The sequence below is a fragment of the Neomonachus schauinslandi genome, chromosome 6 (genome assembly GCF_002201575.2).
Source record: "Neomonachus schauinslandi chromosome 6, ASM220157v2, whole genome shotgun sequence".
NCBI lineage: Eukaryota > Metazoa > Chordata > Mammalia > Carnivora > Phocidae > Neomonachus > Neomonachus schauinslandi.
Window position 1 is genome coordinate 24,831,416 of NC_058408.1, and position 27,820 is coordinate 24,859,235.

Sequence of the window (27,820 nt, forward strand, 5' to 3'; positions counted from 1 at the left end):
GCCCTCGGGCCCGGGGAGCGGCGGGGGCGCGTCGGCGGCGCGTCGGCGGCGGGCGGGCACGGCGTCGGGGCCCGCGCCCTCCTGGTGCGGGCAGGGCGCCGGCCTCCCCCTGCTTCCCGAACCCACGCTCACCCTCCCCGGCTGCAGGAGACCGACCGGCTGCCGCGCTCGGCTCCCACCCCCTCTCCAGCTGCCCGTCCCACCGGCGTCCTAGCACGGCCCCCCGGGGGCGGCGGGGCCTGAGCCCCCTTGCAGAGCTGGGCGAACTGAGCCCGAGACGCCCTGGATGCTCACACAGGCTGGAGGGCGGGATCTTCCAGCGCTTCGCGTAGCTCGGGGAGCTCCGGTTTCCCCCCAGATCCAACCTGGCCTAGGGCTTTAGGTGGAGGAATCCCCGAGCACAGCCCCCTGCACTTAGGGGCTTCACAGATGGACTTCGAGGGTCTGACAGCGCCCCCTTCTTCCCCCGGAATAGAAGACAAAATCACCTACATACATTTTTTTTTCCTTGGGAGAGTATTCATGACTTTCGTTAGAACCTCAAGAGGGTAAGCACTTTAGACAGAGAACCTTAGAAACCTCCCATCTTCACGCTAAGCTCCGCCTGAGAGCTGGTCTTCACCTGCCGCATCTCATCTGAGCGCTGGACAGGTGTAGGAAGGAGGAAGATGTAGACTCCATCTCTCTCCTTCTTCCTGGTGGGGAGGGGGGAGGGGGAGGCGGGATGGAAAGGGCAGCGATCTGGAGGAATCCCAGAAGGAATTCCGAAATAGTTCTCTAGGGGGGTAAAAAAGAGTTCTGAGGAAAATTCCTTTTTTTTTTTTTCCCCCCTGGAAAAACCCGGGTGGGGTTGCGGGGTGAGAGGTTTAGTCTCCAGACTGGTAGTTCTTGGAGGAGCCTGCGGTTGGCACAGCCTGTCCCTCCGCCCAGGTGACCATGGACCTGGTGAGTCCTGTGTGGCCCAGCTTCTGAGGGAGCCAGGGCTCCTGCATTGGTCCCTGGAGGCTGAGCAGTAAGTTCCAGCGTGTCGCCTCTGCTCAGGTGTTCTAGCAGGGGCAGGAGCCATGACATCATGGCCACTGGCCCTCTGGGGGGACCAGAGCTGAAGGGGCTGAGGAGGTAGGAGGGTGGGTGCTCTCATGACAACTCGGCATGAGGACAGGTAACCAACTTCTCTTGCAGGTACTGGATGCATCTGCTCCATCCCCCCTAGACTCTGGGCACCTGGGAGCGGAGTCGCATGGGGTCTCTCTGGCTCAGTGGGTTGGGAGGTAATTAACAATTACTTATTCAATGGTGCTAATGGTGAGTCTGCAGAGTACTTGTGATTCAGTAACAAGTTATCTTCTGGAAAACAAAAACAAATCATAACGACAAGCTATTGACTGGATCCTCTCTGCCAATCTTACAGACTTCTAGAACCACAGAAGCTGAAAGTTGGAAAGAACAATCTCCAACTCGAGTACCCTATTCCTGCCCCATAATTGCTGATAAATGCTTGTCAGTCCTGTTCTTGACTGATACCTCTTACTGTTGGGGACCTTACCTATCATTTCCTGTGGGTTTGCTTCCAATGTGAGTCAGCTCCAGTTGTAAGGAAGGGTTTCGAGCTCAACTGAAATGCCCCTCCCTGTGGCTCCCCACAGCCACCCGCAGGACAAGGCTGATTGCTCTGGGCATGTTAGTCCTTCATGCACATGACCTTGCCCCAGCACTTGGCTTCTTCAGCCCAAACGCCTGAAATTCTTTCATGATTTCCTTAGATGGTACTCCCTAGATAGATCACCCTACTGGTTCAGCTCCTCCAGTCACAATGGCAGGGACCCTCGTACAGTGAGGCATCCCACAGTGTCTGGGGTGCTAGAAGCATTCTGTAGCTTGATCTGGGTGCTGGTTACACATCTATGAGCATATGTAGAAATTCATTTATGTACAAACATATGTACGCTTAGGATTTGTGTCTTATAAGCAAGTAATGGTTTGATAAATGAGTAGAAAGTACAAATAAGTAAACAAAAACAAAGTGAGACCCTCTACTGTGAACACAATACCCAGCCTTCTTAGAGTCAAAGCCTTCCTTCCTTTCTTGCCTGCTTTCTGGTGTGCAGGGCCCTTGTGCTGGGTCAAGCAGGCAGGGAAATAAGTGCAGCAATGAGGTTCTTTCTGTCATGGGGATGCTTTCAGAGCCTGTAGCGGGAAGCATCTCGTTTTGCCTGGGAAGGCTTCTTTACTGGACTGGGTGTGGAAGGATGAGTATGGGAAAATGTTTCGTTTATTCTCTCTTATTCTTCTTTGTCTCCTCTATTTTCCAGTATCATCACCTTCAGGAAACTTTTCTGGAAAAATCCTATCCGACCCCCAAATACCAGCAAACCCCTGAGCCACTCCTTACCCCTACAATCCTCAGTGTCAGCTGTTATATCCAGGGATGGCCAGCTTCCTCTTCCTGCCACCCTGCCTCCCCCGCAGTCTGGTTAAATGGTGAGTTCTTAAGGGCTGGGACTATATTTACCATATTATATTATATTTACCAACTCTCCCCACCCCCATCCAGGTGCCTCACAGCATACCTTGCAGATAGCTAGTCCTGGATAAATAGCTGGGCAATGAATTATTTGCACATTGCCTTTATAATTATTTTCGGTTTTTCTTTTATATATCTTATCTCCCAATCCTAACAAGTTCCCCGAGGAAATAGAGGCTGTCCTCTATTTCTTCTGTGTCGAGTATCCAAATGTCTAGCCCTTGCTGGGCACCTTGTGGTCATTCTTCAGTTTTAACGACAAAACCTTGGATGGTCCTTTAGCCACTCTCAGATTTCCTTCTGTGTACATTGGTAGGAAATTATCCCTGTCCCTCACTAGCTCTGGAAAGCAGTGGGGAGACCCGAAAATAAGGAAAGATGGACTAGATTGGCAGGGAAGATCTATGGGAGTGAAGAAGGGTCCTCAGGCTCTTGCTGACTGAAATCTGTTTATTTGCCTCAAGGGTCGCCTCCTCTGGGAAGCTTCCCCTGACCTTGCTAGGGTCCCTCCTTGGAGCCCCATCCGAAATCATTGCTAATCATCTGTGTACTGCCTCTCCTCCAAGGAAGGGCCATGGGCTTGGTTCTTCACTGAGTGCCAGGACTGGCTCCTTGCTGAGGGCTGTTTGCACCCTACTGACTCCTGCTTACACCTGGAAGTGAGAGAAATCCATAAATGGCCCATCTTGGACCATCGATGGGTGGCCTACATCCTGGAAATACTTGAGGAGCAAGCAAACCAGATCTAACAGCGAGTGAAGTAAGAGCCAAGTAACCTCGCCACCATCCTTTTACATATGCATCCGAGCTGCCCAAACTCCTTAGTGCACAGAACCACGGGTACACTTTCTCTTCATTCCTATTTCTTTTTTTTTTTTTTAAGATTTTATTTATTTATTTGAGAGAGAGAGAATGAGAGAGAGCACATGAGAGGGGGGAGGGTCAGAGGGAGAAGCAGACTCCCTGCCGAGCAGGGAGCCCGATGCGGGACTCGATCCAGGGACTCCAGGATCATGACCTGAGCCGAAGGCAGTCGCTTAACCAACTGAGCCACCCAGGCGCCCCTCTTCATTCCTATTTCTGTTAGAATTAAAAACCTTCGATATTAAAACATGGACAAAAAAAAAAAAATTTGGATGATCACAGCCTAGAGGGGGTCACCTGGACTTGGGCCTGATTTCATGTTTGGCAGAATCCTCTCGGACCGTGGGCTTGCTTTGGGTCCCCAGGACCCTCTGGTCTCTGCTTCTCAGACTTTGAGGAAGCCAGACAGGAACAGTAGAAGAAGTCTCCAGTTCAAGGTCATGAAGCACATCTGCAGTTCCTCTGGCCATTCTGGGGAATGAGGCCGCCGCTCCCCTACCTCTGGGTTTTATCTTCACAGCCCCCACATCATCGCCTTCCTAGCCAGAGTGTGCAGAGTGGACTGGCAGGCTCGGTCTGAGGTCAGCATGGGGTGAGTGGCAGACAGCTTGGTGCCAAGGACTGTACCCACATGACCCGGCCACCCTACCCCACATGAATGCCAACGGCGGAGATGGGTATGTGTACAAAAAGTCTCCTTCGCCAACTATCTGGATGAACCGAGTTATCAGCCTGCGTGGGTGGGGGGTGGTTACTGCAGGTGCCAAGAGGGACGGGAGAGACAGGAGCAGGTGAGATGGCCCAGAAGCATCTTAAGAGTGAGGCCAGTGGCCACATGCATCCTGGAGAGAATACTGCATAATACCTGGCACTTAGCTGGTGCTGAATACGTGTTAGAGCTTAACAGTGCTAGTTGAAGCTAGTCTAACTGTAAGGGTTGGAAGGACCCTCTGAAATTATCCTTTCCCTCAGAAACTGAATCCCATTTACAGCACTGCCCAGGGAGCCACTCGGCCTCACCTTCAGCATGCCCGGGCTTGGAGTCAAGCTGTGAGATGTGTGCAAAACTGAGCCTTGGTTTCCTCCTCTCTAAAATGGGGAGAATTGGGGCATCTGGCTGGCCCAGTCGCTAGAGCATGAGACTCTTGATCTCGGGGTTGTGAATTCAAGCCCCACGTGGGGAATAGAGCTTACTTAAAATAAAAATAAAATGGGGAGAATAATACCTCCCTTACTGTGAGAAAATGTAGACAGGGTGTAATACAGAAGCTGGTACACCAGGTTCTCAATAAAATTCTCCTCCTCCTCCTCCTTCTTCACAACAACAGCACAAATTGCTCTCCTGGTTTATACACTGGTACGGTGGCTAGCAAAGTATGTCCCTGGACCAGCAACATCAGGATGTCCTGGGAACTTGTTAGAAATGAAGATTCTCAGGGCGCCTCTGACTCTTGAGTTTGACTCAGGTCATGATCTAGGCTCAGGTCATGATCTCAGAGTCATGAAATCGAGCCCTGCGTCAGGCTCTGTGCTGATTTTCTCTCTCTCTCTTTCCCTCTCCCTCTGCCCCTCCCCCCACCCCTCACTCCTGCGCGCACTCTCTCTAAAAAGAAAGAAAGAAAGATTCTCTAGGGGTGCCTGGCTGGCTCAGTCAGTAGAGCACGTGACTCTTGATCTTGGGGTTGTAAGTTAGAGCCCTACGTTGGGTGCGAAATTACTTAAAAATAAAATTTAAAAAAAAAAGAAAGAAACGCAGATTCTCAGTTCTGCCCCAGACCTGCTGGATCGGAAATTCTGGGGGTGCGGCTCAATAATCTTTGGTAAGCCCTCCAGGGTACTGAGCTGGAGCTACAGTTTGCAAATGACTGCTTTAGAGCCACAAAGGAAAAGTCTAATTCCCATTCTACAGAGAGCCATTCACTATTTGAAGACATTCTTCATGTTCTTCCTTGACAAGTTTCATTGTCCCCAGCAACATCCTCTCCACTTCCTTCAGCCATCCTTCATTGGCCATGTATTCCAGACCCCTTGCCATGCTTTTCTCCATTCATGTCATGCTCTGACTGTTAGTGACCTTCATAAAAATGGGGTCTCCCCACACTACACTCAATGCTCCCGAGTGGTCTAAGCAGCACCGAATGCAGTGGGTTCGCTGCCTCCTCTTTTCTAGAAACTTTGACAGCTTTTTATTGAGTGCCCACTCTGTGCTAAGCACATGACCTACAATAACTTTTTGTTTATATTTTTTGAAGTAAGTTCTATGCCCAACATGGGGCTCGAACTCACGACCCTGAGATCAAGAGTCACATGCTCTACCAACTAAGTCAGCCAGGCACCCCTTGTTTACTTTTTTTGGGGGGGGGTTAAACTTACATAGATTAAAATGCACAAGTGTTAAGTGAACAACTTGAATTTTTATATGTGTACATACCCAGGTGACCACCACCCAGATCAAGATACAGAATATTTCCAGCACCCACCCCGGAAATGGTAGTGTGCTTGTTTAATATTATGTCTGTGAGAACATAAGTTCATAATTCTTCAATGCTATGCAGTATGCCACCGTATACATACACACAATTTATTTGCATGCAATTTTATTGCATACAAATTTATACACACACAATTTATTTAGCCCATCTGCTATTGATGGACATTCAGGTTGTTTCCAGTTTGGAGCTATTATAAATAAAGCTGCTATGGACATTCATGTACTTGTCTTTTGGGGGACATAAGCATTCATTCTATTGAGGATATGCCCAAAAGTGAAGTTGCGAGGCCATAGGATTGGTTTAGTTTTAGGAGATGTTGCCAAACAGTTATCCAAAGGGATTGTATCAGCATACCCTCCTCCAGAGTTCCAGTTGCTCTGCATTCTTGTCACCAGTCATGTTCATTTTAACCCTCATGTTGGGAGGACACTAGTTTCTTAGGGGTTTTCATCTGCGTTTCTCTAATAACAGATACTGTTCAGTATTTTTTTAATGTACTTATTGGCCACTTGCTCAACTTCTTTTGTGAAATGCCCCTTCAAGTTTTCTACCTACTTTTTTTTTTAAAGATTTATGTATTTATTTTAGAGAAAGAGTGAGAGAGCGCTCGGGCAGGGAGGGTCAAAGTGAGAGGGGGAGAGAGAGAATTTTTTTTTAAATTTTTTATTGTTATGTTAATCACCATACATTACATCATTAGTTTTTGATATAGTGTTCCATGATTCATTGTTTGTGCATAATACCCAGTGCTCCATGCAGAACGTGCCCTCTTTAATACCCATCACCAGGCTAACCCATCCTCCCACCCCCCTCCCACCCCCCCTCTAGAGGAGAGAGAGAATCTTTTTTTTTTTAAGATTTTATTTATTTATTTGAGAGAGAGAGAATGAGAGACAGAGAGCACGAGAGGGAAGAGGGTCAGAGGGAGAAGCAGACCCCCTGCTGAGCAGGGAGCCCGATGCGGGACTCGATCCCGGGACTCCAGGATCATGACCCGAGCCGAAGGCGGTCGCTTAACCAACTGAGCCACCCAGGCGCCCGAGGAGAGAGAGAATCTTAAGCAGGCTCCATGCCCAGCGCAGAGCCCCACGTGGGGCTCGATCCCATGGTCCTGAGATCATGATGTGAGCTGAAATCGAGAGTCGGTCACTTAACCAACTGAGCCACCCAGGCGCCCCAAGTCTTCTGCCTACTTTTAACATTGGGTTGTCTGTCCTTAGAAAAATTATGTAGGAGTTTTTGTTATATTCTAGATATGAGTCTTTTCTCAGTTACACGTATTATAAATATCTTCTACTTGTCTGTGCCTACATTATCTTTAATCTTCACAATGATCCTATGAGGTAGGCATTATTATCCTTTTTTTATGGATGAGGAAACTGCGGCTCAAGAAGGCAGAGTAACTTGCCCAAAGTCACACAGTTAGAAAGTATCGAAGCTGAATTTTGAGCCCACTCCAAAGTCTGGATCCTCCCCATGACACCATCTGCCTCTCACATTCAACTCCTACTTACACACCCAAGGCTGGTGACATTTTCCCCCAGGAACTGCTATTTTTTTAAAAGATTTTATTTATTTATTTGTCAGAGAGAGAGCACAAGCAGAGGGAGCAGGAGAGAGACAAACAGGCTCTCCGCTGAGCAGGGAGCCCGATGTGGGTCTCAATCCCAGGACCCTAGGATCATGACCTGAGCCAAAGGCAGACACTTAACCGACTGAGCCACCCAGGTGTCCCCCCCCCCACCCCCCGCCCCCTGGAACTGCCATTGAACTAAGTCTTCCTGTCTTGTCTAGGCACAGTTGATTTATTGAAATCCTGTGCAGTATAGGACTTGGTATACGTGGAATAACGGGAAGAATGTGGAATCACATTCACAGACCAGTACTAGGTTCTGGCCCCGCACTTGATGGTCAATTCAGGGCTCAACATTGTCAGCCCAATTCTCTTCAAATGCAAAATATCACATCCTTACAGCGTTGTGGTGGGAAGAAATGAGAGCACACTTGAGCCTCTGGTAGAACACCGAGTTCGGTGCCACCTACACTTCCTTAGTTGCCTTCCCCTACCCTGAGCCTCATGTAATTTCCATTTGGGTTTCTCTTCCCTGCCAGCACACTTTGGATCCCAGTTCACCCATGCCGCCGAAGGGCTATTCCTCCAGCTGTCCCAGATTAATGGCCCCTCACATTCCTAATGGATGGTGGATGGTTACTAATCGTCATCCAACTCATTGAGAAAAATATTGAACACAATGCACCGTTCTCCACCCTCCTAATTAACCTTTCATTCGGAGCTCAGGTGAGCTATTCATCCTGCCTGGGAGCTCCCCCACCCCCCATTGCTACCTGAGGTGCCTGCCTGTGTCCCCTCCCTCTCCACTTACCACACTTCCTTGTGATCACCAGCTGGAGTGTCCTTAATGCGGATCGGCTGTCAGCGCCCTGAGGTTAGAGAGTGGGTCACACATTAATCCTTCTGTCTCAGGCACTCAGCACAGCACCTGCCTAGTTCACAGCAGACATTCAGGAAATATTAGTACATGAATTTAATGTTTCATTGCTAGAAGCTTGAACTAACGAATAAACTCTGAGGCAAGAAATAATATTCATGAAGGATTTCGTGAGGGATGTACAATTCACCTATTAGTAATTCTCAGACCAGGCTATATGTTAGAATCACCTGGAAGCTAAAGAAAGTCAGACTCTCTGGTTGATGGAGTCCTGTATTGGTGTTTTGCAAAAGCTCCCCAGGGTTTTCTAATGTACAGCCAAGGTTGGAAACCACTGCTCCAGAGAATCTACGTTTTACTCCCGGAGAACTGCTCGCATACCCTGGCATACCATTTAGGCCCGGCATTAAAGTGCCCTTATTGAATTCTGCTGGGGCTTTATGCCTAGTTTGAGTGACCCTACGATATGTCACTGCAGTTATGGTGGGGATGTTGTTGCCAATGGACCCCTATGGGAAGAGGCACAGGAGAGATTCCTGTTGGGCATCGGTACCAAGAAAAGCTATGATTCTCCTGAACATCCAGTTCTTTTTTATCTTGTGGATGCTGGGAATCATTTAATTAGCACGCTTTCCAAGCTGATAGAAACTGCTGGAAAGCTCATGGCCAAAGTCATAGTCCACCTTTATCACCTGTACAGAATTATATAGTATATGTATTGCATGTTGACTTGGTTCCTCTTTATTTTCTGTCCTTTTACTCTCCTTTACTCATCCCTCCCTTTTTTAGTTGAGATATTATCCCAATACCATAAAATTCACTCTTTTAAAGTGTATGATTCAGAGACGCCTGGCTGGCTCAGTTATAAGAGCATGTGACTCTTGATCTTGGGGTTGTGAGTTCGAGCCCCACGTTGGATGTAGAAGATTAGTTAAACAAATTAATTAAAAAAAACAGAGTGTTGGAACACCTGGGTGGCTCAGTCGTTAAGCGTCTGCCTTCGGCTCAGGTCATGGTCCCAGGGTCCTGGGATCGAGCCCCACATCGGGCTCCCTGCTCCGCGGGAAGCTTGCTTCTCCCTCTCCCACTCCCTCTGCTTGTGTTCCCTCTCTCGCTGTGTCTGTCTCTGTCAAATAAATAAATAAAATCTTTTAAAAAAAAAAAACCAGAGTGTATGAGTCTGCAGTTTTTTTTTTTTTTAAAGATTTTATTTATTTGACAGAGAGAGACACAGCGAGAGAGGGAACACAAGCAGGGGGAGTGGGAGAGGGAGAAGCAGGCTTCCCGCAGAGCTGGGAGCCCGATGCGGGGCTCGATCCCAGGACCCTGGGACCATGACCTGAACTGAAGGCAGGCGCTTAACGACTGAGCCACCCAGGCGCCCTGAGTCTGCAGTTTTTAGTATATTCACAAGATTGTGTGATCATCACCACCACCTAATTCCAGAACATTTTCATCACCCCTGTAAGAAACTCTATCCCCATTAGTAGTCACGTCCCCTTCCCCCTTTTCTCAGCCTTTGGCAACCACTGTCTACCTTCTTTCCTTATAGATTTCCTTATTCTGGACAATTCATAGACATGGAATCATATCATATGTGGCCTTTTAGGTCTGGCTTCCTTCATTTAGCATGTTTCCAAGGTTCCTCCATGTTGTGACACACCTCAGTACTTCACCCCTTTTTATAGCTGAACAAGAAATTTCATCCTATGGATGTACCACATTTTGCTTTTCCGTTTACCTGTCGATGGACATTTGGGTTTCCACTTTTTGGCTATCATGAATAATGCTGAATTCATGCATAAGTTTTCACGTGAACGTGCTTCAGTTCTCTCAGGCATATACCTACAGTGGATTGGCTGGGTCACATAGCAACTCTATGGTTAACTTTTTGAGAATCTTTTCTCACAGAAAATTATTTTTTATCTTGTTGTACTGTACGCCTCTCTGTAAGCCTCTACAAGTCCTTCTTTCTGGAACAAGGCGGAGTATAAATAAATAAATAAATCCCAAAACACTCCCAAGCCATCTGTTTAATAATCTGTGCTAGAATTTTGCCAGGATTCTATATTGAGCCATTTGGTCCGTTGTTTCCAGAAATACCTTCTGTGTCTTTGTGAAAATCAGAACATTCTCTCATCTCCAATGTCCTCACTCGTTTATCCTGGTTGCTTTTCAGTCCTACCTGCAAGGTATTTCATGACTCCGGTGTCTAATTCCTTTGAATCTGGCCTCCAGCTCTCACGTGAAGGTGCATGAGCTCCCACCGCCTGCCTTCTTGTCTACCTTGTGATACAATTAAATGTTTATAACCAAGTACTTCCTGCACTCGGTTAGAACTAAGGTTGAACGGAGGAGCCCATGGTGAACAGCCCCACCTCATTCCTTCTCTCCCCTAGTCTCTCTCCCTCCTCAGAGGCAACCACTTCTACCTCTGTTATTTTGGGAGTGACTTCCATGTCTCTAAATAATATGCTTATGCTGCTGTTTCTGGATTTCTCCATTTTAGACATCCTCTATTGATTTAACTGGGGAGGATGGGGATTTCTTTGGGGATTTCGTTCACATACATCATCCGTACAGCGCTCTTCCCACTCTCCTCCCAACATGGTTAAGAGAGCTGTTTTTATTCAGTTCCTCTCAATAAAATGAAAATAAATCTGTTGATTATGTTTGCTGTTTCAGGTAACATATTTATATCTTTATTTCTCATCCTGTCAGCTCTTGCTAGTTTGGACGCACTATTTTGTAGGCTAAGCCTACCCTCACTTCTACCTTTCCCTTGGGCTCTCCTTCCCAACTTCTGTCTTCTGAACATTTCCTTGAAATGCTCAAGGTTGCTAACATTATGTTCTAGCTTTCTAACCATAATTAGGTCTTCATGCTTTGCCTATAGGTTGGTTCTAAAAGTTCAAGTCCAATAGATCATTTACATTTGTGACAATGTAAAAATTGTTTGTGGCTGAACCAGCGATGTCTTATAATTACCTTTCATTTGTTTTAGTTTATCCTAGAGTTTGATTGACTCTCTTCTTCTCTTGACTTGACATTATCATTTCAAGTTTGTCTTCCAACTTTTCAGCCTATCGAGTATTTGGTTTACGAGGTCCCCCTTTTCCCTAAGGACCCCCCACACAGGGACCTCTCTCTTACGCTCTAATTTGGACAAGTTGCTTTTTTTGTTTGTTTATTGATTGATTTAGTAATCTTTATGCCCAACATGGGGCTTGAACTCACAACCCTGAGATCAAGAGTTGCATACTTTTCTGATGAGCCAGGCAGGTGCCCTTGAGTGAGGTGCTTTTCTGTCACATAGCTGTCCGCCTGGGACTTCTTCCTTTCACAGATGCCCTGGCCTGGTCCCACTGTTTTCCCCTTCCTTCCTCCTTCTCTCCCTCCCTCCCTCTCTTTTTCTTCTTTGTTTACGCTATCATTTTCCCCACACCCCATCTTCAAGTAATTTCTTAAGAGGGGGCTTATGGTACCTGGATTTTCTGAGTCCCTCATTTCTGAAAGTGTCATGGCTCCGCCCTCACACTTGAATCGTAGTTTGGATGGATATAGACGTTACATTAAAAATTGCTTTTTTCGGGGCACCTGGGCTGCTCAGTAGGTTAAGCGTCTGCCTTCGGCTCAGGTCATGATTCCAGAGTCCTGGGATGAAGCCCATCCGTGTGGCCCCCTGCTCAGCAGGAAGCCTGCTTCTCTCTCTCCCTCTGCCTGCCCTTCCCCCTGCTCATGCTCTCTCGCTCTCTCAAATAAAGTCTTTTTAAAAAAATAAAATAAAAATTGCTTTTTTCACACAATGTCAAAGGCATTGTTCTAGCCTTAGCTAATGGGAATCCTGAGGCCAGTCTGATTCTTTTTTTTTCTCCTAAGATTTTATTTTATTTTATTCTTTTTTACATTTTTAAATTAACATATTATGTATTATTTGTTTCAGGGGCACAGGTCTATGATTCATCAGTCTTACACACTTCACAGCACTCACCATAGGACATACCCTCCCCAGTGTCCATCACCCAGCCACCCCATCCCTCCCACCCCCCTCCACTCCACTCCACTCCTCAGTTTGTTTCCTGAGATTGAGTCTCTTATGGTTTGTTTTAAGATTTTATTTTTAAGTAATCCGTACACCCAACATGGGGCTCGAACTCAGAACCCCAAGATCAAGAGTCGCATGCTCCACCTACTGAGCCAGCCAGGTGCCCCTGATTCTTATATTTTTAGAGGTAAATTTTTCCCCTCTAGGGATATCTTAGAATCTTGTGTTTACCATTGCTATGTTAAAAGTTCACCATGACAGTGCTTATGTGTGGGTCTCTCATTCACTTGTGATTCTTGGTGTCCCCTTTGCATTTGAAAATTCTGCTCTTTGGCTTTGGGGAATTATTTTGTTTTCTTATTTGAGAATTTCTTCCATTACATTTTCTTTGTACTTTTTTTTCTGGATAGACTTTTATCATAATGATTCTCTAATTCTCTACCTTCCAACACCTTTTACTGAAATATTTATTTCTATAATCCTCTCTTTAATTTCTGGTTGCTCACACTATTTTCTTTCTTTTTTTTTAGAGAGAGAGAGCGTGGGGGGGAGGGGAGGAAGTGGAAGGGGCAGAAGGAGAGGGAGAGAGGGAATCTCAAGCAGACTCCACACCCAGCACAGAGCTGGATGCGGGGCTTGATCTCATGACCCTGAGATCGTGACCTGAGCCGAAATCAAGAGTCAGACACTTAACCAGCTGCACCAGCCAGGCACCCCACTCACACTATTTTCTGGTTGTTTCTTTCATAGGATCCTGTCCTTGTCTGGGGATGCAACACCCCCTTAAATCACCCTGAAAATACTTACCCGTTATGGAAAGTTTTGTATCTTCTGTGTCTGAAGTTACTTCTCTTTCTTGTGGAGCATTGTCCCTGCCCCTATGTACTTACCTTTGTTTCCTTTTCACACCAGAAGCTTTTGTCAAAATGTCTGACGGTCTTTGACTTTACATATTTAAGAGTGAGGCTGGACTGGTCAGTTGGCAGATTTCATTTCCTTTGGGAAGGGAGCCTGGGTCACAAGGGGTGGGGGACTCCAAGTAACGGAGGTGGCAGCCCCTTCTTTGGGGTCGTTGAACCTTCTGATTGGGGATGGATCCCTGGCTGCCCCATGTGTTGCTTAGGGATCTGCTGTCCCTACGCTGTTGGCCAATCCTTCTCTTGTCAGCCACAGCACCACCTCCGACCTCCTCTACGCGGTCCAACCCTGTGGTCTCTCTGAGGCCTGAGCCCCACTGTGGTTCTGCTGGGATGATGTGGGGCCTTCCCAGCCGCCTCCCACTCTGTCCTCCCTCTTCATCGGGGACCACTCTTCTCCATGTCCACCGCTATCTACTCGCCGAAAATGTTCATCAGTGCTGGCCTCCCTCCTGTTCTCTTCCTCATTAGGAGAGTGTACTTTTCGGGCGCCTGGGTGGCTCAGTTGGTTGAGAGACGGCCTTCGGCTCAGGTCATGATCCTGGAGTCCCGGGATCGAGTCCCGCATCGGGCTCCCTGCTCGGCAGGGAGTCTGCTCCTCCCTCTGACCCTCCCCCCTCTCATGTGCTCTCTCTCTCATTCTCTCTCTCTCAAATAAATAAATAAAATCTTTTAAAAAAAAAGGAGAGTGTACTTTTCTTCATTGCTTTATTGTCATTTTAGCGGGGGTCACAGGAGGGATGACAAACGTGTGGCCAGTAGTCTGTCTTGAAATGGATATCTTCAATTCCCTCTTTCTTTTGGTTTTGTTTTATTTTTTTTAAAGTAATCTCTATGCCCAATATGGGGCTCGAACCAACGACCCTGAGATCAAGAGTCGCATGCTCCACTGACTGAGCCAGCCAGGTGCCCCTTCAATTCCTTCTTAATGTGTCTGTGTTTATGTTTGTCAGAACACAGGAGAATGAACCAAATTCAGTTTCATGCTCATAAATATCTCGACAGTTTGGGAACTGGAGGTTCCTGAAATCTGAGGGGCTCTTTCCTTCGGTTTGGCTGTTTTTATCCTACTTGTCCCTTCAAGACAGATGGGGCTTCCGCACCCACCCCGTCACCCCGTCACCTCATCGCCCCATCACAGACCTCCACACACTCACTTCCGAACGCCCACTCATGTCTCTGTCCAGAACGTGTTGGAGCCGCAGCTCCAGCTCCGACCACTGTCTTTGTTGGGCAGTTCTGACCCATGGTTTAGTCCCGGGTGGGTTTCTCCTGCTCAATGGCAGAGCCTCCTGGACCGCCCTTCCTGTCCCCCTGCCCGCAGCAGGTCCAGCCTTCTTGCCCTCCAAGTTCACACCTGCTTTCATCCCTCATTTACATCCAAAGAGGGACATTTAAAAAAAAAAGATTTTATTTATTTATTTGACAGAGAGAAACACAGTGAGAGAGGGAACACAAGCAGGGGGAGTGGGAGAGGGAGAAGCAGGCTTCCCGCCGAGCAGGGATCCCGATGCGGGGCTCGATCCCAGGACCCTGGGATCATGACCTGAGCCGAAGGCAGACGCTTAACGACTGAGCCACCCAGGCGCCCCTTAAGATTTTATTTTTTGACAGAGAGAGAGACAGCGAGAGAGGGAACACAAGCAGGGGGAGTGAGAGAGGGAGAAGCAGGCTTCCCGCGGAGCAGGGATCCCAATGCGGGGCTCGATCCCAGGACCCTGGGATCATGACCTGAGCCAAAGGCAGATGCCCAATGACTGAGCCACCCAGGTGCCCCCAAAGAGGGACATTTTAAAGCAATTGGTGTCCCCTCTGCAGAGGGCTATTTGACATCAGCCATCAACACTTATGACTGTACCTGACCCCTGACCTGTGATCCCTTCATCATCATGGTCATCATCATCGCACTTCTAGGAGGTTATCCCGGGATAGAGGTGTTCTTATGCAAAATGACGCATGTCCAAAGTTATTTATTGCAGCACTGTTCATGTAGGCAGAAGATTGCAGGCCACCCGAATGACTAAGAAGAGGCAGAAATTAGATACATCCGTCCATATCGTGGAATATTATATAGTCATTAAAAAATGAGAAAACTCTTTATAAATTGATAGGAAATAGTATCAAAATATATTTAGTAAAAGCTGGGGGATGCAGAGTGAGAGCCTAACACTTGTGTAACATTTGTGTAATGGGGGAGAAGGTAAGATGTGCTTATCCTGTCTGCGCATAAAGTCCCTGGAAGTTTACAACATTCACTGACTCCAGGGAGGGGAGCCAGCTGCGGGGGGGATGGGGTGAAAGGGACATTTTCACTATGTGCTCTTGGACCTTTTGAATTATGGAGCACGTGGATGTGTTGTCTATTAAAAATAAATAAAATTTAAAACTCCCCCTTTGTATAATCTCAATTTAGTTTTTTTAAAAGCGCACATAGGGGCACCTGGCTGGCTCAGTTTTGGTGCAGCATGTGACCCTTGATCTCATGGTCATGAGTTCTGGCCCTATGTTGGGTGTAGAGATGACTTAAAAATAAAATCTTTAAAGAAACCAAAAAAAGTAAAAGTAAAAAGCACACATATTATACTAAATTATTATAAAATGGGGTGCCTGGGTGGCTCAGTCGGTTAGGCATCTCCCTTCGGCTCAGGTCATGATCCCAGGGTCCTGGGATCGAGCCCCACGTCAGGCTCCCTGCTCAGTGGGGAGTCTGCTTCTCCCCCTGCTTGTGCTCTCTGTCAAATAATAAATAAATAATCTTTAAAAAAATAAATTATTATAAAACAACTTGTATGTTAATCTATATTCTCTGAATTCAGAAGATGTTCTAACATAATCTTTTAATATGAACTATGCATTTCGCTATAATTAATATGCCTGTATGTTACATATTATATTTATCATACATATCTTCTTTTTAAAGCTCTCTTTATAAAAAAGAATCTGCAGGGAAAACATCAAAATGTTAACAGTGGTTATTTCTGGGTAGTTGGCATCCGAGTGATTTTAATTTTCTTCTTTCTCCTTTTGCTATTTCTCCCCCAGTTTTTTATGATAAAGATGTACGGCTTCCAATAATCAGGACAAAGTCATGTACGTTCCTCCACCGCACTGTTTGCAGGATAAAGCTCAGTCCCTTTCTATAGGCCTGTCAAGGCCCCTGCCTGCATTTTCGTCCTCCTCTATTGCTCCCCACCCCCCCAGGATCTGTGACTCATGAGCAAGTCCCCTTGGCTGTTCTCCCCTGTCCTTCAGTAATGTGACCCAGCCTATCCAGCTCAAATGTCCCCCCTCCCAGATAGAATGGGGGGCGCCCTCCTCTCTGCCCTGTAACCCACTGTCTCCCTCTGCACTGCATTCTTCGCGTGTGTGGCCTTTGTCTTACGAGTCACTGTGTTTCCAGGTGTAGCCCAGCCCCTGACTCACCCGAGGGCCAGGAAGTTCAGGGCCTCACAGCTACTCCCTCGTGGCTCCTTCCGCCTTCTGCACCATGGAGGTGCTAAGAGAGGTACTGTCGGCTGCAGTCCCCCCTTCACTTTGGTGTCTCCTTTCTGTGTATCAGAGTTTCTGGGGTGTGAACTCGGTGTTCTGCCCGATCTGGCTGCAGTCCGAGCTCCCCTCCTCGTGAGCCGCATTCTCAGATAGGGCCGCAGCTTCCATGCCAACGGTGGGTCCTGGACCAAGCCGCGGTGGTCCCATGTGAGGAGAAAGGGCTCTCCCAGGATGACGGGTCTGCAGGAGGCGGGGGAGGCCCTTTTCTCATGTCCTTGGAGAAAGTGCGGCTGGGAGAGGAGGTGACATTTGGGGCAGAGACTTGCCCACTCCAGGAACCTTCCAGTCTTCCTGCCCGCCCCTTCCTGGACGGACACTGGCCAGAGGGGAGGAGATGGGAGCAGGAGGAGTGACCGGAGCAGGGCCCCACTGCCCATCTCCTTGCCTGGAGGACTTGAGTCTTCTTGCCATTTTGCAGATTCATGCAGAAGAAACCTGCTGCCGGAGAATCCCGCTCGTTCCCAGTTTCCCGGAATGCACAGACCCAGTGATTCACCAACAGTCCCCCGCGCCCCGCATCTCTCACACCAAGCTCCGCCCCCAGTTCACAGGGGAGCTGAACTTAAAGGAAATGGCAGAGGGTGGAGGTCAAGTTCCTTTCCTCTCCATTTATGCCCTGGCTTAAGGGATACTCTTACAGACTCGCCCCTCATCCAGCCACTGTCGCTCTCATCCTTATTCCCAAGGAGATTGCCCGAGAGGATGAGTCCCAGCCTGAGAGCCTGGACACTGGCATCCTTTGCAGCACAACTCTCTGACAACAGCACCAGGGCTAAGGCTGGATGTGGCAGGCACGCGGCCCTGGGCAGACGTGGGCAGTTACCTGTGAAGCCCAGTGTTCAAAATCCTTCCATTAATAAGCACTACTGGCTAATGTTTACCTAGACCTTAGTATGTGCCCGATGTGTTCTGAGTGCTTTCCCTGTGTTAAGGAAATGGGTACATTGATGACATCTCTGTTTTGCACACAAGGAAACTGAGACATTGCGAGGCAAAGCAGGTGGCCCAGGTCGCTTGGCTAGTGGACGCTCTAGCCAGGATTTGAACTCTCCAGCTCCAGAGCCTGTGGCCCTAACCACAAGGCTAAACTGCCAGGGGAGAGGCCCTCCCCCAGGCTGACTGTGCTTCTTATTTGCAGCTTCTTGTGAAGTGCACATATTCCCGGGGAAGGCCCGGGTATGCCTAGTTCACCTCCTGGCTATGAATTGGCTTAGCAGATCCTTCCCCAGGAAGGAGCTGGCTACGGGCCTGAGGATGGCCCCTGGGTTCCTTGCGGGGTAGGTGGGGAATGGAGCCTCTAAAGAGGGTGTGAGGGTCAAGGAAGAGAGGAGAGGGTCCTTGGAGTTGCCCGAGGGTGGTGGGGAGGAGAGGGGGAACAGTGAGGCCCCCCAGCTCAGCGGGGACAACAGCAGGGAAACAAGATGAGGAACAGTAAGGGTAGAATGGGGAAGGGCTCAAGCTGACCCTCAGAGCCCATGCTTTTGGTATGACCTCCTGACGTGGAGTGAAGGGGCTTGAGAATGGACGGACCGGGGACTGGACAGACGGACAGGGGGGTGGAGTGGTGGCAATGGCCCTCCAGGCCTGACTGGGGCTTCGGAGTCCTGTGGGCCACAACCTGAGCCCTGACCCTCCCAGGATGCCCCAGGCCGCTCCCTCAGAGTCCAGAGTCACAGTTCTGAATTCCAAACCTCCACACCCAACCCAGCTCTTGGCTCCCCAATGGAATGAAGTGGGTCTGTGCCTGCTGGATCCTGGATGCTGCCAGGAGCCTTCTGTTGGCATCGCCTAAGAACCTAGAATAAGCTTCTTCCACCACACACCTGCTGCTGCCCATTCAGTGCCCACAGCATGCTCCCTGGGTCGTCACAGCAACGTGGGGAGGTGGTCTAGACAAACCTCATCTGGCCTGTGAGGACTTGAGCTCAGGGAGGTTATCCGTTGCCCAGGATTCAAACCCAGATCTGCACACACCGAGTGTGCCACTCCTTCCGCTCACCCACAGCTGCACCCGGGGTTTCCAGCCCGTGCTGTGGCTGCGGGGCCTTCCTGGGGTCCCCGTGCCTCAGGAGTTCCTTGCCTTCCAGACACTCTAAGCACAACTTCCCAAACCTCTATTTGCTTCAGAATTGCCTGGGGAGTGTGTTTTAGATGCAGATCCCTAGAGCTTACCCCCCAGAGCTTCTGACTATGGAGATCTGCGTTGGGGCTCAGGACTCTGAATTCTTAGCAGAGCCCAAATAATTCTTTTTTTTTTTTTTTTTTAAGATTTTATTTATTTATTTGTCAGAGAGAGAGAGAGAAAGCTCACAAGCAGGGGGAGCAGCGGACAGAGAGAGAAGCAGGCTTCCTGCTGAGCAGCGAGCCGGTTGTGGGGCTCCATTCCAGGACCATGGCACCCCAGGATCATGACCTGAGCGGAAGGCAGCAGCTTAACAGACTGAGCCACCCAGGCGTCCCAAAACCCCAAATAATTCTAAAGCAGGAAGTTCCTGCTTGCACCCAGCTCTGAGAAACCTGTACCCCTTGCCATCCAGGATCTCCGAGGGGTCTGTGCCAAGCTTTTACCCATGGCAGGGGTCCACAAACACTGCGGGGATGAACGAAGACCCCTTTATCCCTGAGTCTGTCACGCGGGTTCCTCTTGTGGGTAATGGGAGACTTTTCTAGGCTACAGATTGGTTGTCTTCTTAGGTTCCAGGCTGCCTCTCCCGGGTTTCACTACTCAGGCAAGGGACGTGTGAGGTGAGAGGGCATCCCTTGAGGTCTTGGCAGGGGCCTGGGGCTGCACCCACGTTTCCAGACCAGGTTGGGGCTCCCTTTGGCTAAAGTCATAGAATGGAGCCCAGACCCCAAGGCAATGTTTCTCAACCTGTGGCCCAACCACTTCAGAATCACTTGTGTTATTTGGCAAAAATGCAGATTCCTGCCACCCAACCCTGCTTTATTGAATGAGAATGGGGGATGGTGGGATGGGGGTAGTGTGGGGACAGGGTCCAGAACTCTGCATTCTTAGCTAGCACCCCAGCCAATTTTTTTTTTCTTAAGATTTTATTTATTCATTTGAGACACAGAGATAGAGAGAGAGAGAGAGCGTGAGCCCGGAGAGAGGCAGAGGGAGAGGGAGAAGCAGGCTTCTCGCTGAGCCAGGAGCCCAATGCGGGGTTCGATCCCAGGACCCTGGGATCATGACCTGAGCCAAAGGCAGACGCTTAACCATCTGAGCCACCCAGGCGCCCCTCCCCAGCCAATTCTTAGGCATGTGAATGAGAAATCCTGCTATAGAACATGGACTTCGCAGTATCACAGACATGGGTTCAAATCTCAGCTCTGCCAAGAAATAGCTCTGTGTGTGTGTTGGTGGGGGGGGTTGGAACTAATTCCTTAACCTTTGCGAGACTCCATTTCCTCATCTATAAGAAGTGGGTTACTATGCCTGCCATTGGTCTCTCTTTTATTTTATTTTTTTAAATTTTATGTATTTATTTGACAGAGCGAGAGAGCACAAGCAGGGAGAGTAGCCGGCAGAGGGAGAGGGAGAAGCAGACTCCCCGCCGAGCAGGGAGCCCGATGAGGGGCTCGATCCCAGGACCCTGGGACCATGACCTGAGTGTAAGGCAGATGCCTAACAACTGAGCCACCCAGGCGCCCCTGCCCATTGGTCTTGCTGTGAGGATTAGCTCAAACCGTGAGGGGACCTGGATACACAGCTGCGGGCACCAGGTCCCCTCTGGAGCACACCCAGCCCCGCGGTAGAGAGAGGGATGCATTAACAAATGCCTTCCCTGGGAGTGGACACCCAGCATTACTCATCCAAACCCTGAGCTGCTTTAACACATTTCTGACCTTGCATTTCCTGTGGGGTAAGCTCAGTGAGGCTTTTCAAAGTTGTCTAGATGGGTTCCCATCCTCAGGTGTGGGAACTCCAAGTTGGAGCCAGGTGATGTAAACAAAATAACCATTCAATTTGGCTCCGTCTCTGTGCAAGCCTCCGTGTCCACCTCTACCCCCCACCCCCCGCCCCGTTTCCCCTCCACTTGACATTCCCAAACCCCTCGCTCTGTGGGACAAAGCCCTCTTGGCAAATGGCAGGTGGGCCGGGAGCAGGGAGTCATCTAGTCTTCCTTGCCTCAGCTCCCCCAGTCTGGCTGATCCAAAGAAATGCCAAGGCTTTTGAGAAGCTTCAGTCATTCCTAATGGGTCAGTTCCCTCTGGAAATATTCCCCAGCTCTGCTGAAAGCCTGCCAGGCGACTTGGTGACGTCCAGCTCCCGGCCCACACAATGGGCACGGGCCGAACAATGTGGAGTAGGGAAAACATCCCGCCTGTCCTTAGGCTCACATCCTCCTGGGACCCCACCCACGCCCACCCCAGGGCTCCCAGAGCTAGTGGGAGGGCCGGGGGAGGAGAAGGAGGGGTGCAGAGAGGGGGCCCAGAGCAGCTGTGGACGAGGGAAGGTGAGGAGTGGCTGCATTCTGAACCAGCTGGGTGAGTCAGATTAGAGGTCAAATCTGCTTATTCTGGCTCTCTTGCCAGTGTTAGGAGCCAAGGGCTCAACAGCTCCACGCTGGAATGAATTAAAATCCTGGCTGGCAAACAAAGCAGTTCAGAGGGCAGTGAGGCAGGTGGGTGTACCTGGTGAGAGGCCTTGCTCTGTCACTTAACTAACCATGTGTGCAAGGTGTTAAACCTCTAGGGCCTCAGTTTCCACATCCATGGAATGGGGTCATCATGCCTGCCCTGTCTACCTCACAGGATGTTGTCAGAGCAAAATGGGCTTCTGGGCATGAAAGTGCCACCATCGTTGCCAAGGGATTACTTGGTCACCAACTGGTGTCATGCCCTTAACAAAGCAGCTGGAGGGGGGTGGCACACCTGGGGGAGATCACACTGAAGACCACCCGGGGAGTTGAGGGTCTGTACTCTGGAAAGAGACCTGACAGACGCTGGGAACCGAGTACTGAATACAGGCTGTGAGGGGTGCTTGGGTGGCTCAGTCGTTGGGCATCTGCCTTCGGCTCAGGTCATGATCTTGGAGTCCCTGGATCGAGTCCCGCATCGGGCTCCCTGCTCCGCGGGAAGCCTGCTTCTCCCTCTTCCTCTGCCCCTCCCCTCTCGTGCATGCTTTCTTTCTCTCAAATGAATAAAATCTTAAAAAAAAAAAAAAAAAGATTACAGGCTGTTAGACTTTCTAGATAGTTGGGCTTGGGGGTAGGACTGGTTGGAGGTGGGGGGTGTTGGAGGGCTTACCTAGAGGTCACATTTCCATACTAAGCTCCGTTTTTACTCAGGTTGTGTGTATTTGGGCGACCTTTCGGGCGACAGAGCTTATGAGGGGCTGAAACCCCCTAAGTCCTGGCATCAGCATGGGTATAGCCCGACCTGGCGCCACCAGAACTGAGCACATGAAAAGTGTTCAAGGAGTTGATTAAGGAAGGCTTCCTGGAAGAGGAGAGTTTGAGGCAAGCTTGAAAGGAGGGGAGAGGGAAATGACTCTTACAAAACACTAAAGTGAAAATCTGGAGCAGGGAGGATGCTCCAGGGCATCTGGGGCCCCCCTTCATGATAGGGACTGGGGCACTGAGTCCCAGCAAGGGGAAGGCACCTGCCCCAGGCCCAGTGAGTCTGACTGAGCTGGAGCTACTGAGGAGGTGGAAGAAGTCCAGACAGAGGGAACAGGGACAGATGCACTCTGGGGGTGCAAAGGCTTGAGGGAGGAAGCGCCTCAGGGCAAGGTGGGTCCTTGGCCCAGCAGCGAGAGTGCAGAGCATGCCGTGGATGGTCAGATACAAGCCAGAGAAGGAGGGTCAGAGCTAGGGTACAAAGGGATACAAAGGGCTTGGGAACCTTGCCCTCGGGAGGGTCCGAGCTGGGGTACAAAGGGCTTGGGAACCTTGCCCTCGGGAGGGTCCGAGCTGGGGTACAAAGGGCTTGGGAACCTTGAGGGGGAGATCACAGTAGGACAGTCCACGGCTTGTTGGAGCCCCTCTGCACCCAGAGCCACCTTCCTCTGAGCATCCTGGGGGCGGGGGCGGAGGGAGTAGGTTCTGGAAACACCTAGAAACAAGACTGGCTTTACCTTGTAACTGTAAATGGGCACTTAAGCCTAAAGAAGTCTGAGCTCAAGGCAGGGGTAGCATGGGGTGGGGGGCTCCCTGCTGCCGGGAAGGGAAGGAGGAACTGGGGAAGAGGGGATTCCAGCAGTTTCCTGATATATCAGGTGTTTCATTTTTATGTTAATTCATTTTTATTCACCACCACAAGCTGAACTGAGGGTGCAGGTGCAACTCTATGAGGCTTGCAAAACTTACAGGTACTGCAGAGGCTGAGGAAGGGGAGGGCAGGGAGGCTGACAGGGGCAAGGCCTCTGGGCTTATCACAGGGGCATATATGAGGTGCGGATAACCAAGCCCACTTCGAAGCCATTATTGTAATTTATGCAATCGCCTTATCTTTCCCTGACCAGATGGGAGTTACTTGAGGAGAGAGCACTTTACTTATTTCCAAATCTTTAGTGTTTCACAGACTTGCTTGGGCCAAGGAGATTTTTAATAACTGTCTGTTAAAAGTATTTTTTAAATTTAGGTAGTTTGGGGGCGCCTGGGTGGCTCAGTTGGTTGAGCGACTGCCTTCGGCTCAGGTCATGATCCTGGAGTCCCTGGATCGAGTCCCGCATCGGGCTCCCTGCTCAGCAGGGAGTCTGCTTCTCCCTCTGACCCTCCCCCCTCTCATGTGCTCTCTCTCATTCTCTCTCTCTCAAATAAATAAATAAAATCTTAAAAAAAAAAATCTTTAAAAAAAAATAAATTTAGGTAGTTTGTTAAACTTAAAGCACTTTGCGTAACACAGAGATGTGTTAGGATAAGGGACATGGGAGTTCTCAAACTCTGATGGCAGTTTGGGAGGACGGGTGTTCCCCACGGACAGAAGGGGTTTTATTCATTCCTGTGCCCCCCACACAACCCTTCCTCCCTCTAGTGAGAAACCTCTGACCTCTGGTCACAGCAGTCTCAGTGAAAACAGAGGGACGAGGATGCCTGTCGCCATTCTGGGAGACAGATAACAAGGCTAATGCTTATGCAACACTTATGTGGAGCTTTCTATGTGGCCACTACATTCTGAGTGCTTTCCATGTGTTAACTCATTCATCTCCACATTAATCCTACGATCAGCCTATTTTACAGATGGGGAAACTGAGGCCCGGAGCAGCCACGTGATGTGGTCCCACAACCAGAAGTGATGGAGCAGGATCCAAGTGGAGGCAGCCAGGCTGTTGACCTCCACACCGCACTGCTCCATTGCTCGTCCACCCCAGCCTTCCCCATTGCCTCGTAGGGTGGAGCTGGGCAGTCAACTCCATTACCAAGTTGAACTCTTGGCCAGAGGTGCACAATCACAGGTAGCTGAGGATAACCTCTCAAGGCAGGTGCCCACGGCAGGAAATGGTACTGGCCCCGAACCCCTGGGCCCACCCCCTCTTTCCAAGGCAATGCTCCCACTCATCAGCTCCAGCTCCTGGAATCCCAGGTTTGTTCATTACCCACACCCCAGAGTCACTCCCTGGTCTTGAAAGGCCAAGGTAGTCTTGAGGTAGAGTGAGTGACGTCACTGGGAGGGTGGCCCAGCCTCCTGGAATCCAGGGGGGAAGGGGGTTTGTGGGCCACGGTAGGATGGATGCACTGCACACACACAGCCCCCTCTCTGATAGGAGGGATTCCAAGCACCGTGGGCCACGTTTTCCTCAGCTACTCTGAGCAATGCTTCTCACCTGTGGGCCATCCCTTGCTGCCCCGCCCAGCAAAGTGGAGCCCCATAGAATACAGTCAGACCAGGTACAGATCCGGCCGACCCCAAGATGGCACCTTCCTCTGTAAGCTTCTCAGACTTAGCAGAGACAGGGCATGTGCCTGGGACTCCCAGTGGGTGCCGCCCCGGCGTCTGCCCCAGTGTTTCTAGAGACAGAGCACTCACTACCTCCCAAGGCAGCTGACCCGTTTTGAGTGACACCTTGACGCAATGCTTTTATTGTAGACTCTCTTCCATGATGACTTCCCCAGCTACATTTAAATCTCCATGGAGACAAAACGCTGGTTGAGGTCATCTTCTAAAAGTCTTGCAAAATCTTTTAGGTACAATGTGCTTAATACATTCTTACTAATGACTGAGATCTTATCAAGGGTCAAGAAAGCAAGAAAAGAAAAAGTGCCCAGTTTTAATGCCAGGACTGGGATCCCTGGGGGAAGGAGGGAGCTGGAATTCCTCCTCTCGGAGAAGGGGCTGTGTGTGTGCAGTGCATCCATCCTACCGTTTAACGAGCACTCGGTGCCCAACCCCTTGCATGAATACCCGCAATCCTGAGAAAAAGGGTGTTGCTGCTATCTCTGTTTTACAGAGAAGGAAACTGAGACACAGAGAGGTTAAGGAACATGCCCAAGGTGACCCAGCTTGCAAGCAGCAGAGGTGGGATTTGAATCCAGGTCCATGTGTTTTGGAGCCCTGGGTGTGCGAGACTCCTCCTCGAGAACCCAGGGCCCAGCGGACTCCTCCCCAGGGAAAAGGTGGATGGCATAAAAAGGTTTTGTTGTCTCTGAAATGTAAAAGAAAAAAAGAAAAGATCTCGGTAAATTTTAAAAGGACTAAAAGACAACTCCCCTTCCCCCAAGTAACTGAGATCTCATGAGAAGAAGCCAAGACCACATCCTAACTGACTCTGAGACTCTGAGCTCCCCCAAGTAGGGTCTAAGTCAGGGTCAAGTTTGTATCCTGGGTACTGGAAACAGCCTGGCACAGAGGCAGGAGCCCTCAGATGAATAAGGAATGAGGGAGGGAGGAGTCAGGAAGAGGAGGCTGGAAGCTCCAAGCAGGGAGGAGTGCTGACTGCAGCCCGGAGGACAGGGCCACGCGTGTGTCACGCTCCGGCTGAACCCTGCCTGCCCACGCAGCCGCGGCCACGGCGCCCCATGCCTGTGTTGGCCTCACCAGAAAACCCATGAGGGCGAGAGACAGGATGACACTTGGCACCCAGAGAACTCCTCAGGGGTTGGAGGCTCGGGGAGGCTGCAGAATCTTGTTCCTGAGGGAGGAGGCCAGGGCTGCTGGCCGCTCCCCAGGTATAAGTACCCCCGCCGCCACCACCACCAGGAAGAGGAAGGAGGGCAGCGGTAGGAAGAGGGGGTGGTAGAGGGAAAAGGGCAGAGAGAGGTCCGAAGAAGGGAGGGAGGGAGAGGAGAAAGGGCTGATGGGGAGGTGTCCGAGGAGGGCGGGACCCTCCCTGGAGCCCAGCTCTGAGCACCAGAAAGCACGCCAGAGCACAGGAGCAGGACTCGCCGGGGTCCTACGCTGCCCTTTCAGCTGGTGGATGGTGGGAGGTCCACGGGGTCCGGAGGAGGAGCTGGGGGATGGCAGGGGGTGCGTGGTGGGGTCGGGGGACAGTGCCTGTCGGCTAACCCTCTGGTGCCTCTGGTCACCCATGCTTGTAGGTGGCCGGAGGGCGAGGGTGCTGCTCCCAGTGCCCAGGATCCCAGAAGTGTATCCTCCGTGCAGACGAGTGAGGGGAAGCCTCCGTGCTAGCCGCCCACATCTACCTGGGGGGCAGGTGGTGTAGCACAGAGCGTGGTGCTGCGCCGGTTGGCACACCTGGGTTCAAATTCTGACCAGCCCACTTACTCTCAGTGTGGCCAGGCTCACCCCAAAGCCTCAGCCGCTTCACCCGAGAAATGTGATGGCAGCCCCCACCTCACAGCACCCGCGGGAAAGAGGCTCCTCCCTCCTCCTTTTGCTCTGGGCTCCCTCCTTGGGCCTGTAGGGTGGGGGTGTCCTTCCCCTCCCCCTCTCACAGCACCCTCCTCACGGGGCCTCCCTGAGCCTCGGAAAACAGAGATCCGTGACTTCCCATTTCACAATGAAACCCAGAGCTTCACTCCTTCATGCCCCACAAGACGCCACATTAGTGGTTCACAACCCTGGCTACACATTAGGGTCATCTGGGGACCTTTTTCAAAACTGCGGATGCCTGGCCCCACCACCAGCAGATCTGAGCGAATGGATCTGAGCTGGAGCGGGGCATCCTTGCTTCCTCCGTGTTCCCCCGCGACCTCACCAGCCCGCTGGGCCTCAGTGCCCCAGCCTGCCTCCTCCTTGCTCACACACACACACACACACACACACACGCACACACACACACACACACGCACACACACACACACACACGCCCTTCAGGGCCTTGGCTGGAATGCTCTGTCCTTGGGGGTCCACAGGGCTCCCCCTCACAAGTCACTGCTCTCCCCTGATCTTATCAGAGAGCCTCCACCCCAGGCCATCACATCTCCCCTGACCCTGCTTGATTTTGCTTTATCACACTGCCGACCCCTTGATGTGCCTTGTGGTCATGTGGGTGACCGTCTCTCTAAGCTCTATGACAGCAGGGACGTTGCTGGTTTATTCACTGCCCCATCCTCAGGGCCCAACACAGTGCCTGGCACACAATGGGTGCTTGACCAAAATCTGGGTAAAGAAAGGCCCTCTCTGCCCGCAGGCCTGAGCTCCTGGAAGGGGAAGGCAGACACATGCATCTGGGTGTCCTGGCGCCCAGCACAGGACCAACCCGTCTGTGTCCAATGCATGGTGCTGATGATTTGCTCTGGAGACCGAAGGTGGTGGAATGCTGTGGAGCACCGCGATGGGAAGGAGGGGTCTGAGCAGATGGAGGTGGAAAGATGGGCCGCAGGGGCTGAGTTGCTTCAAGGAAGAAAAGGAGGAGGTCTGGCCTACCACTTAGCCGGCCCAGGTGGCCCGGTAGGGCGAAGGCAGTGGTGGCCTGTGGGACGTCAGCCCTGACCACCGGACCATACAGTAGGGGCAGGACAACGGGAACCCACAGGAAGGCAAGGGTGGGGCAGGGGAGAGCCAGCCCCAGGCCCCACCCCCACCCCCGCAGCCATCACTGATTAAGATCTTTTGTCAGGCAGCTGCGGGCTCTT

General features: G+C 50.5%; 1 protein-coding gene across 1 annotated transcript in view; it reads right to left on the reverse strand.

Moving 5' to 3' along the window:
* MFSD4A (major facilitator superfamily domain containing 4A) overlaps positions 1-10,085 on the reverse strand; it is a 39,163-nt gene extending 29,078 nt beyond the window's left edge. The window contains exon 1 of the mRNA XM_044916051.1: positions 10,072-10,085. Within this exon, the coding sequence (XP_044771986.1) occupies positions 10,072-10,085 (14 nt within the window). The remainder of the gene's footprint in view (positions 1-10,071) is intronic.
* Between the last annotated feature and the right edge of the window lie 17,735 nt (positions 10,086-27,820).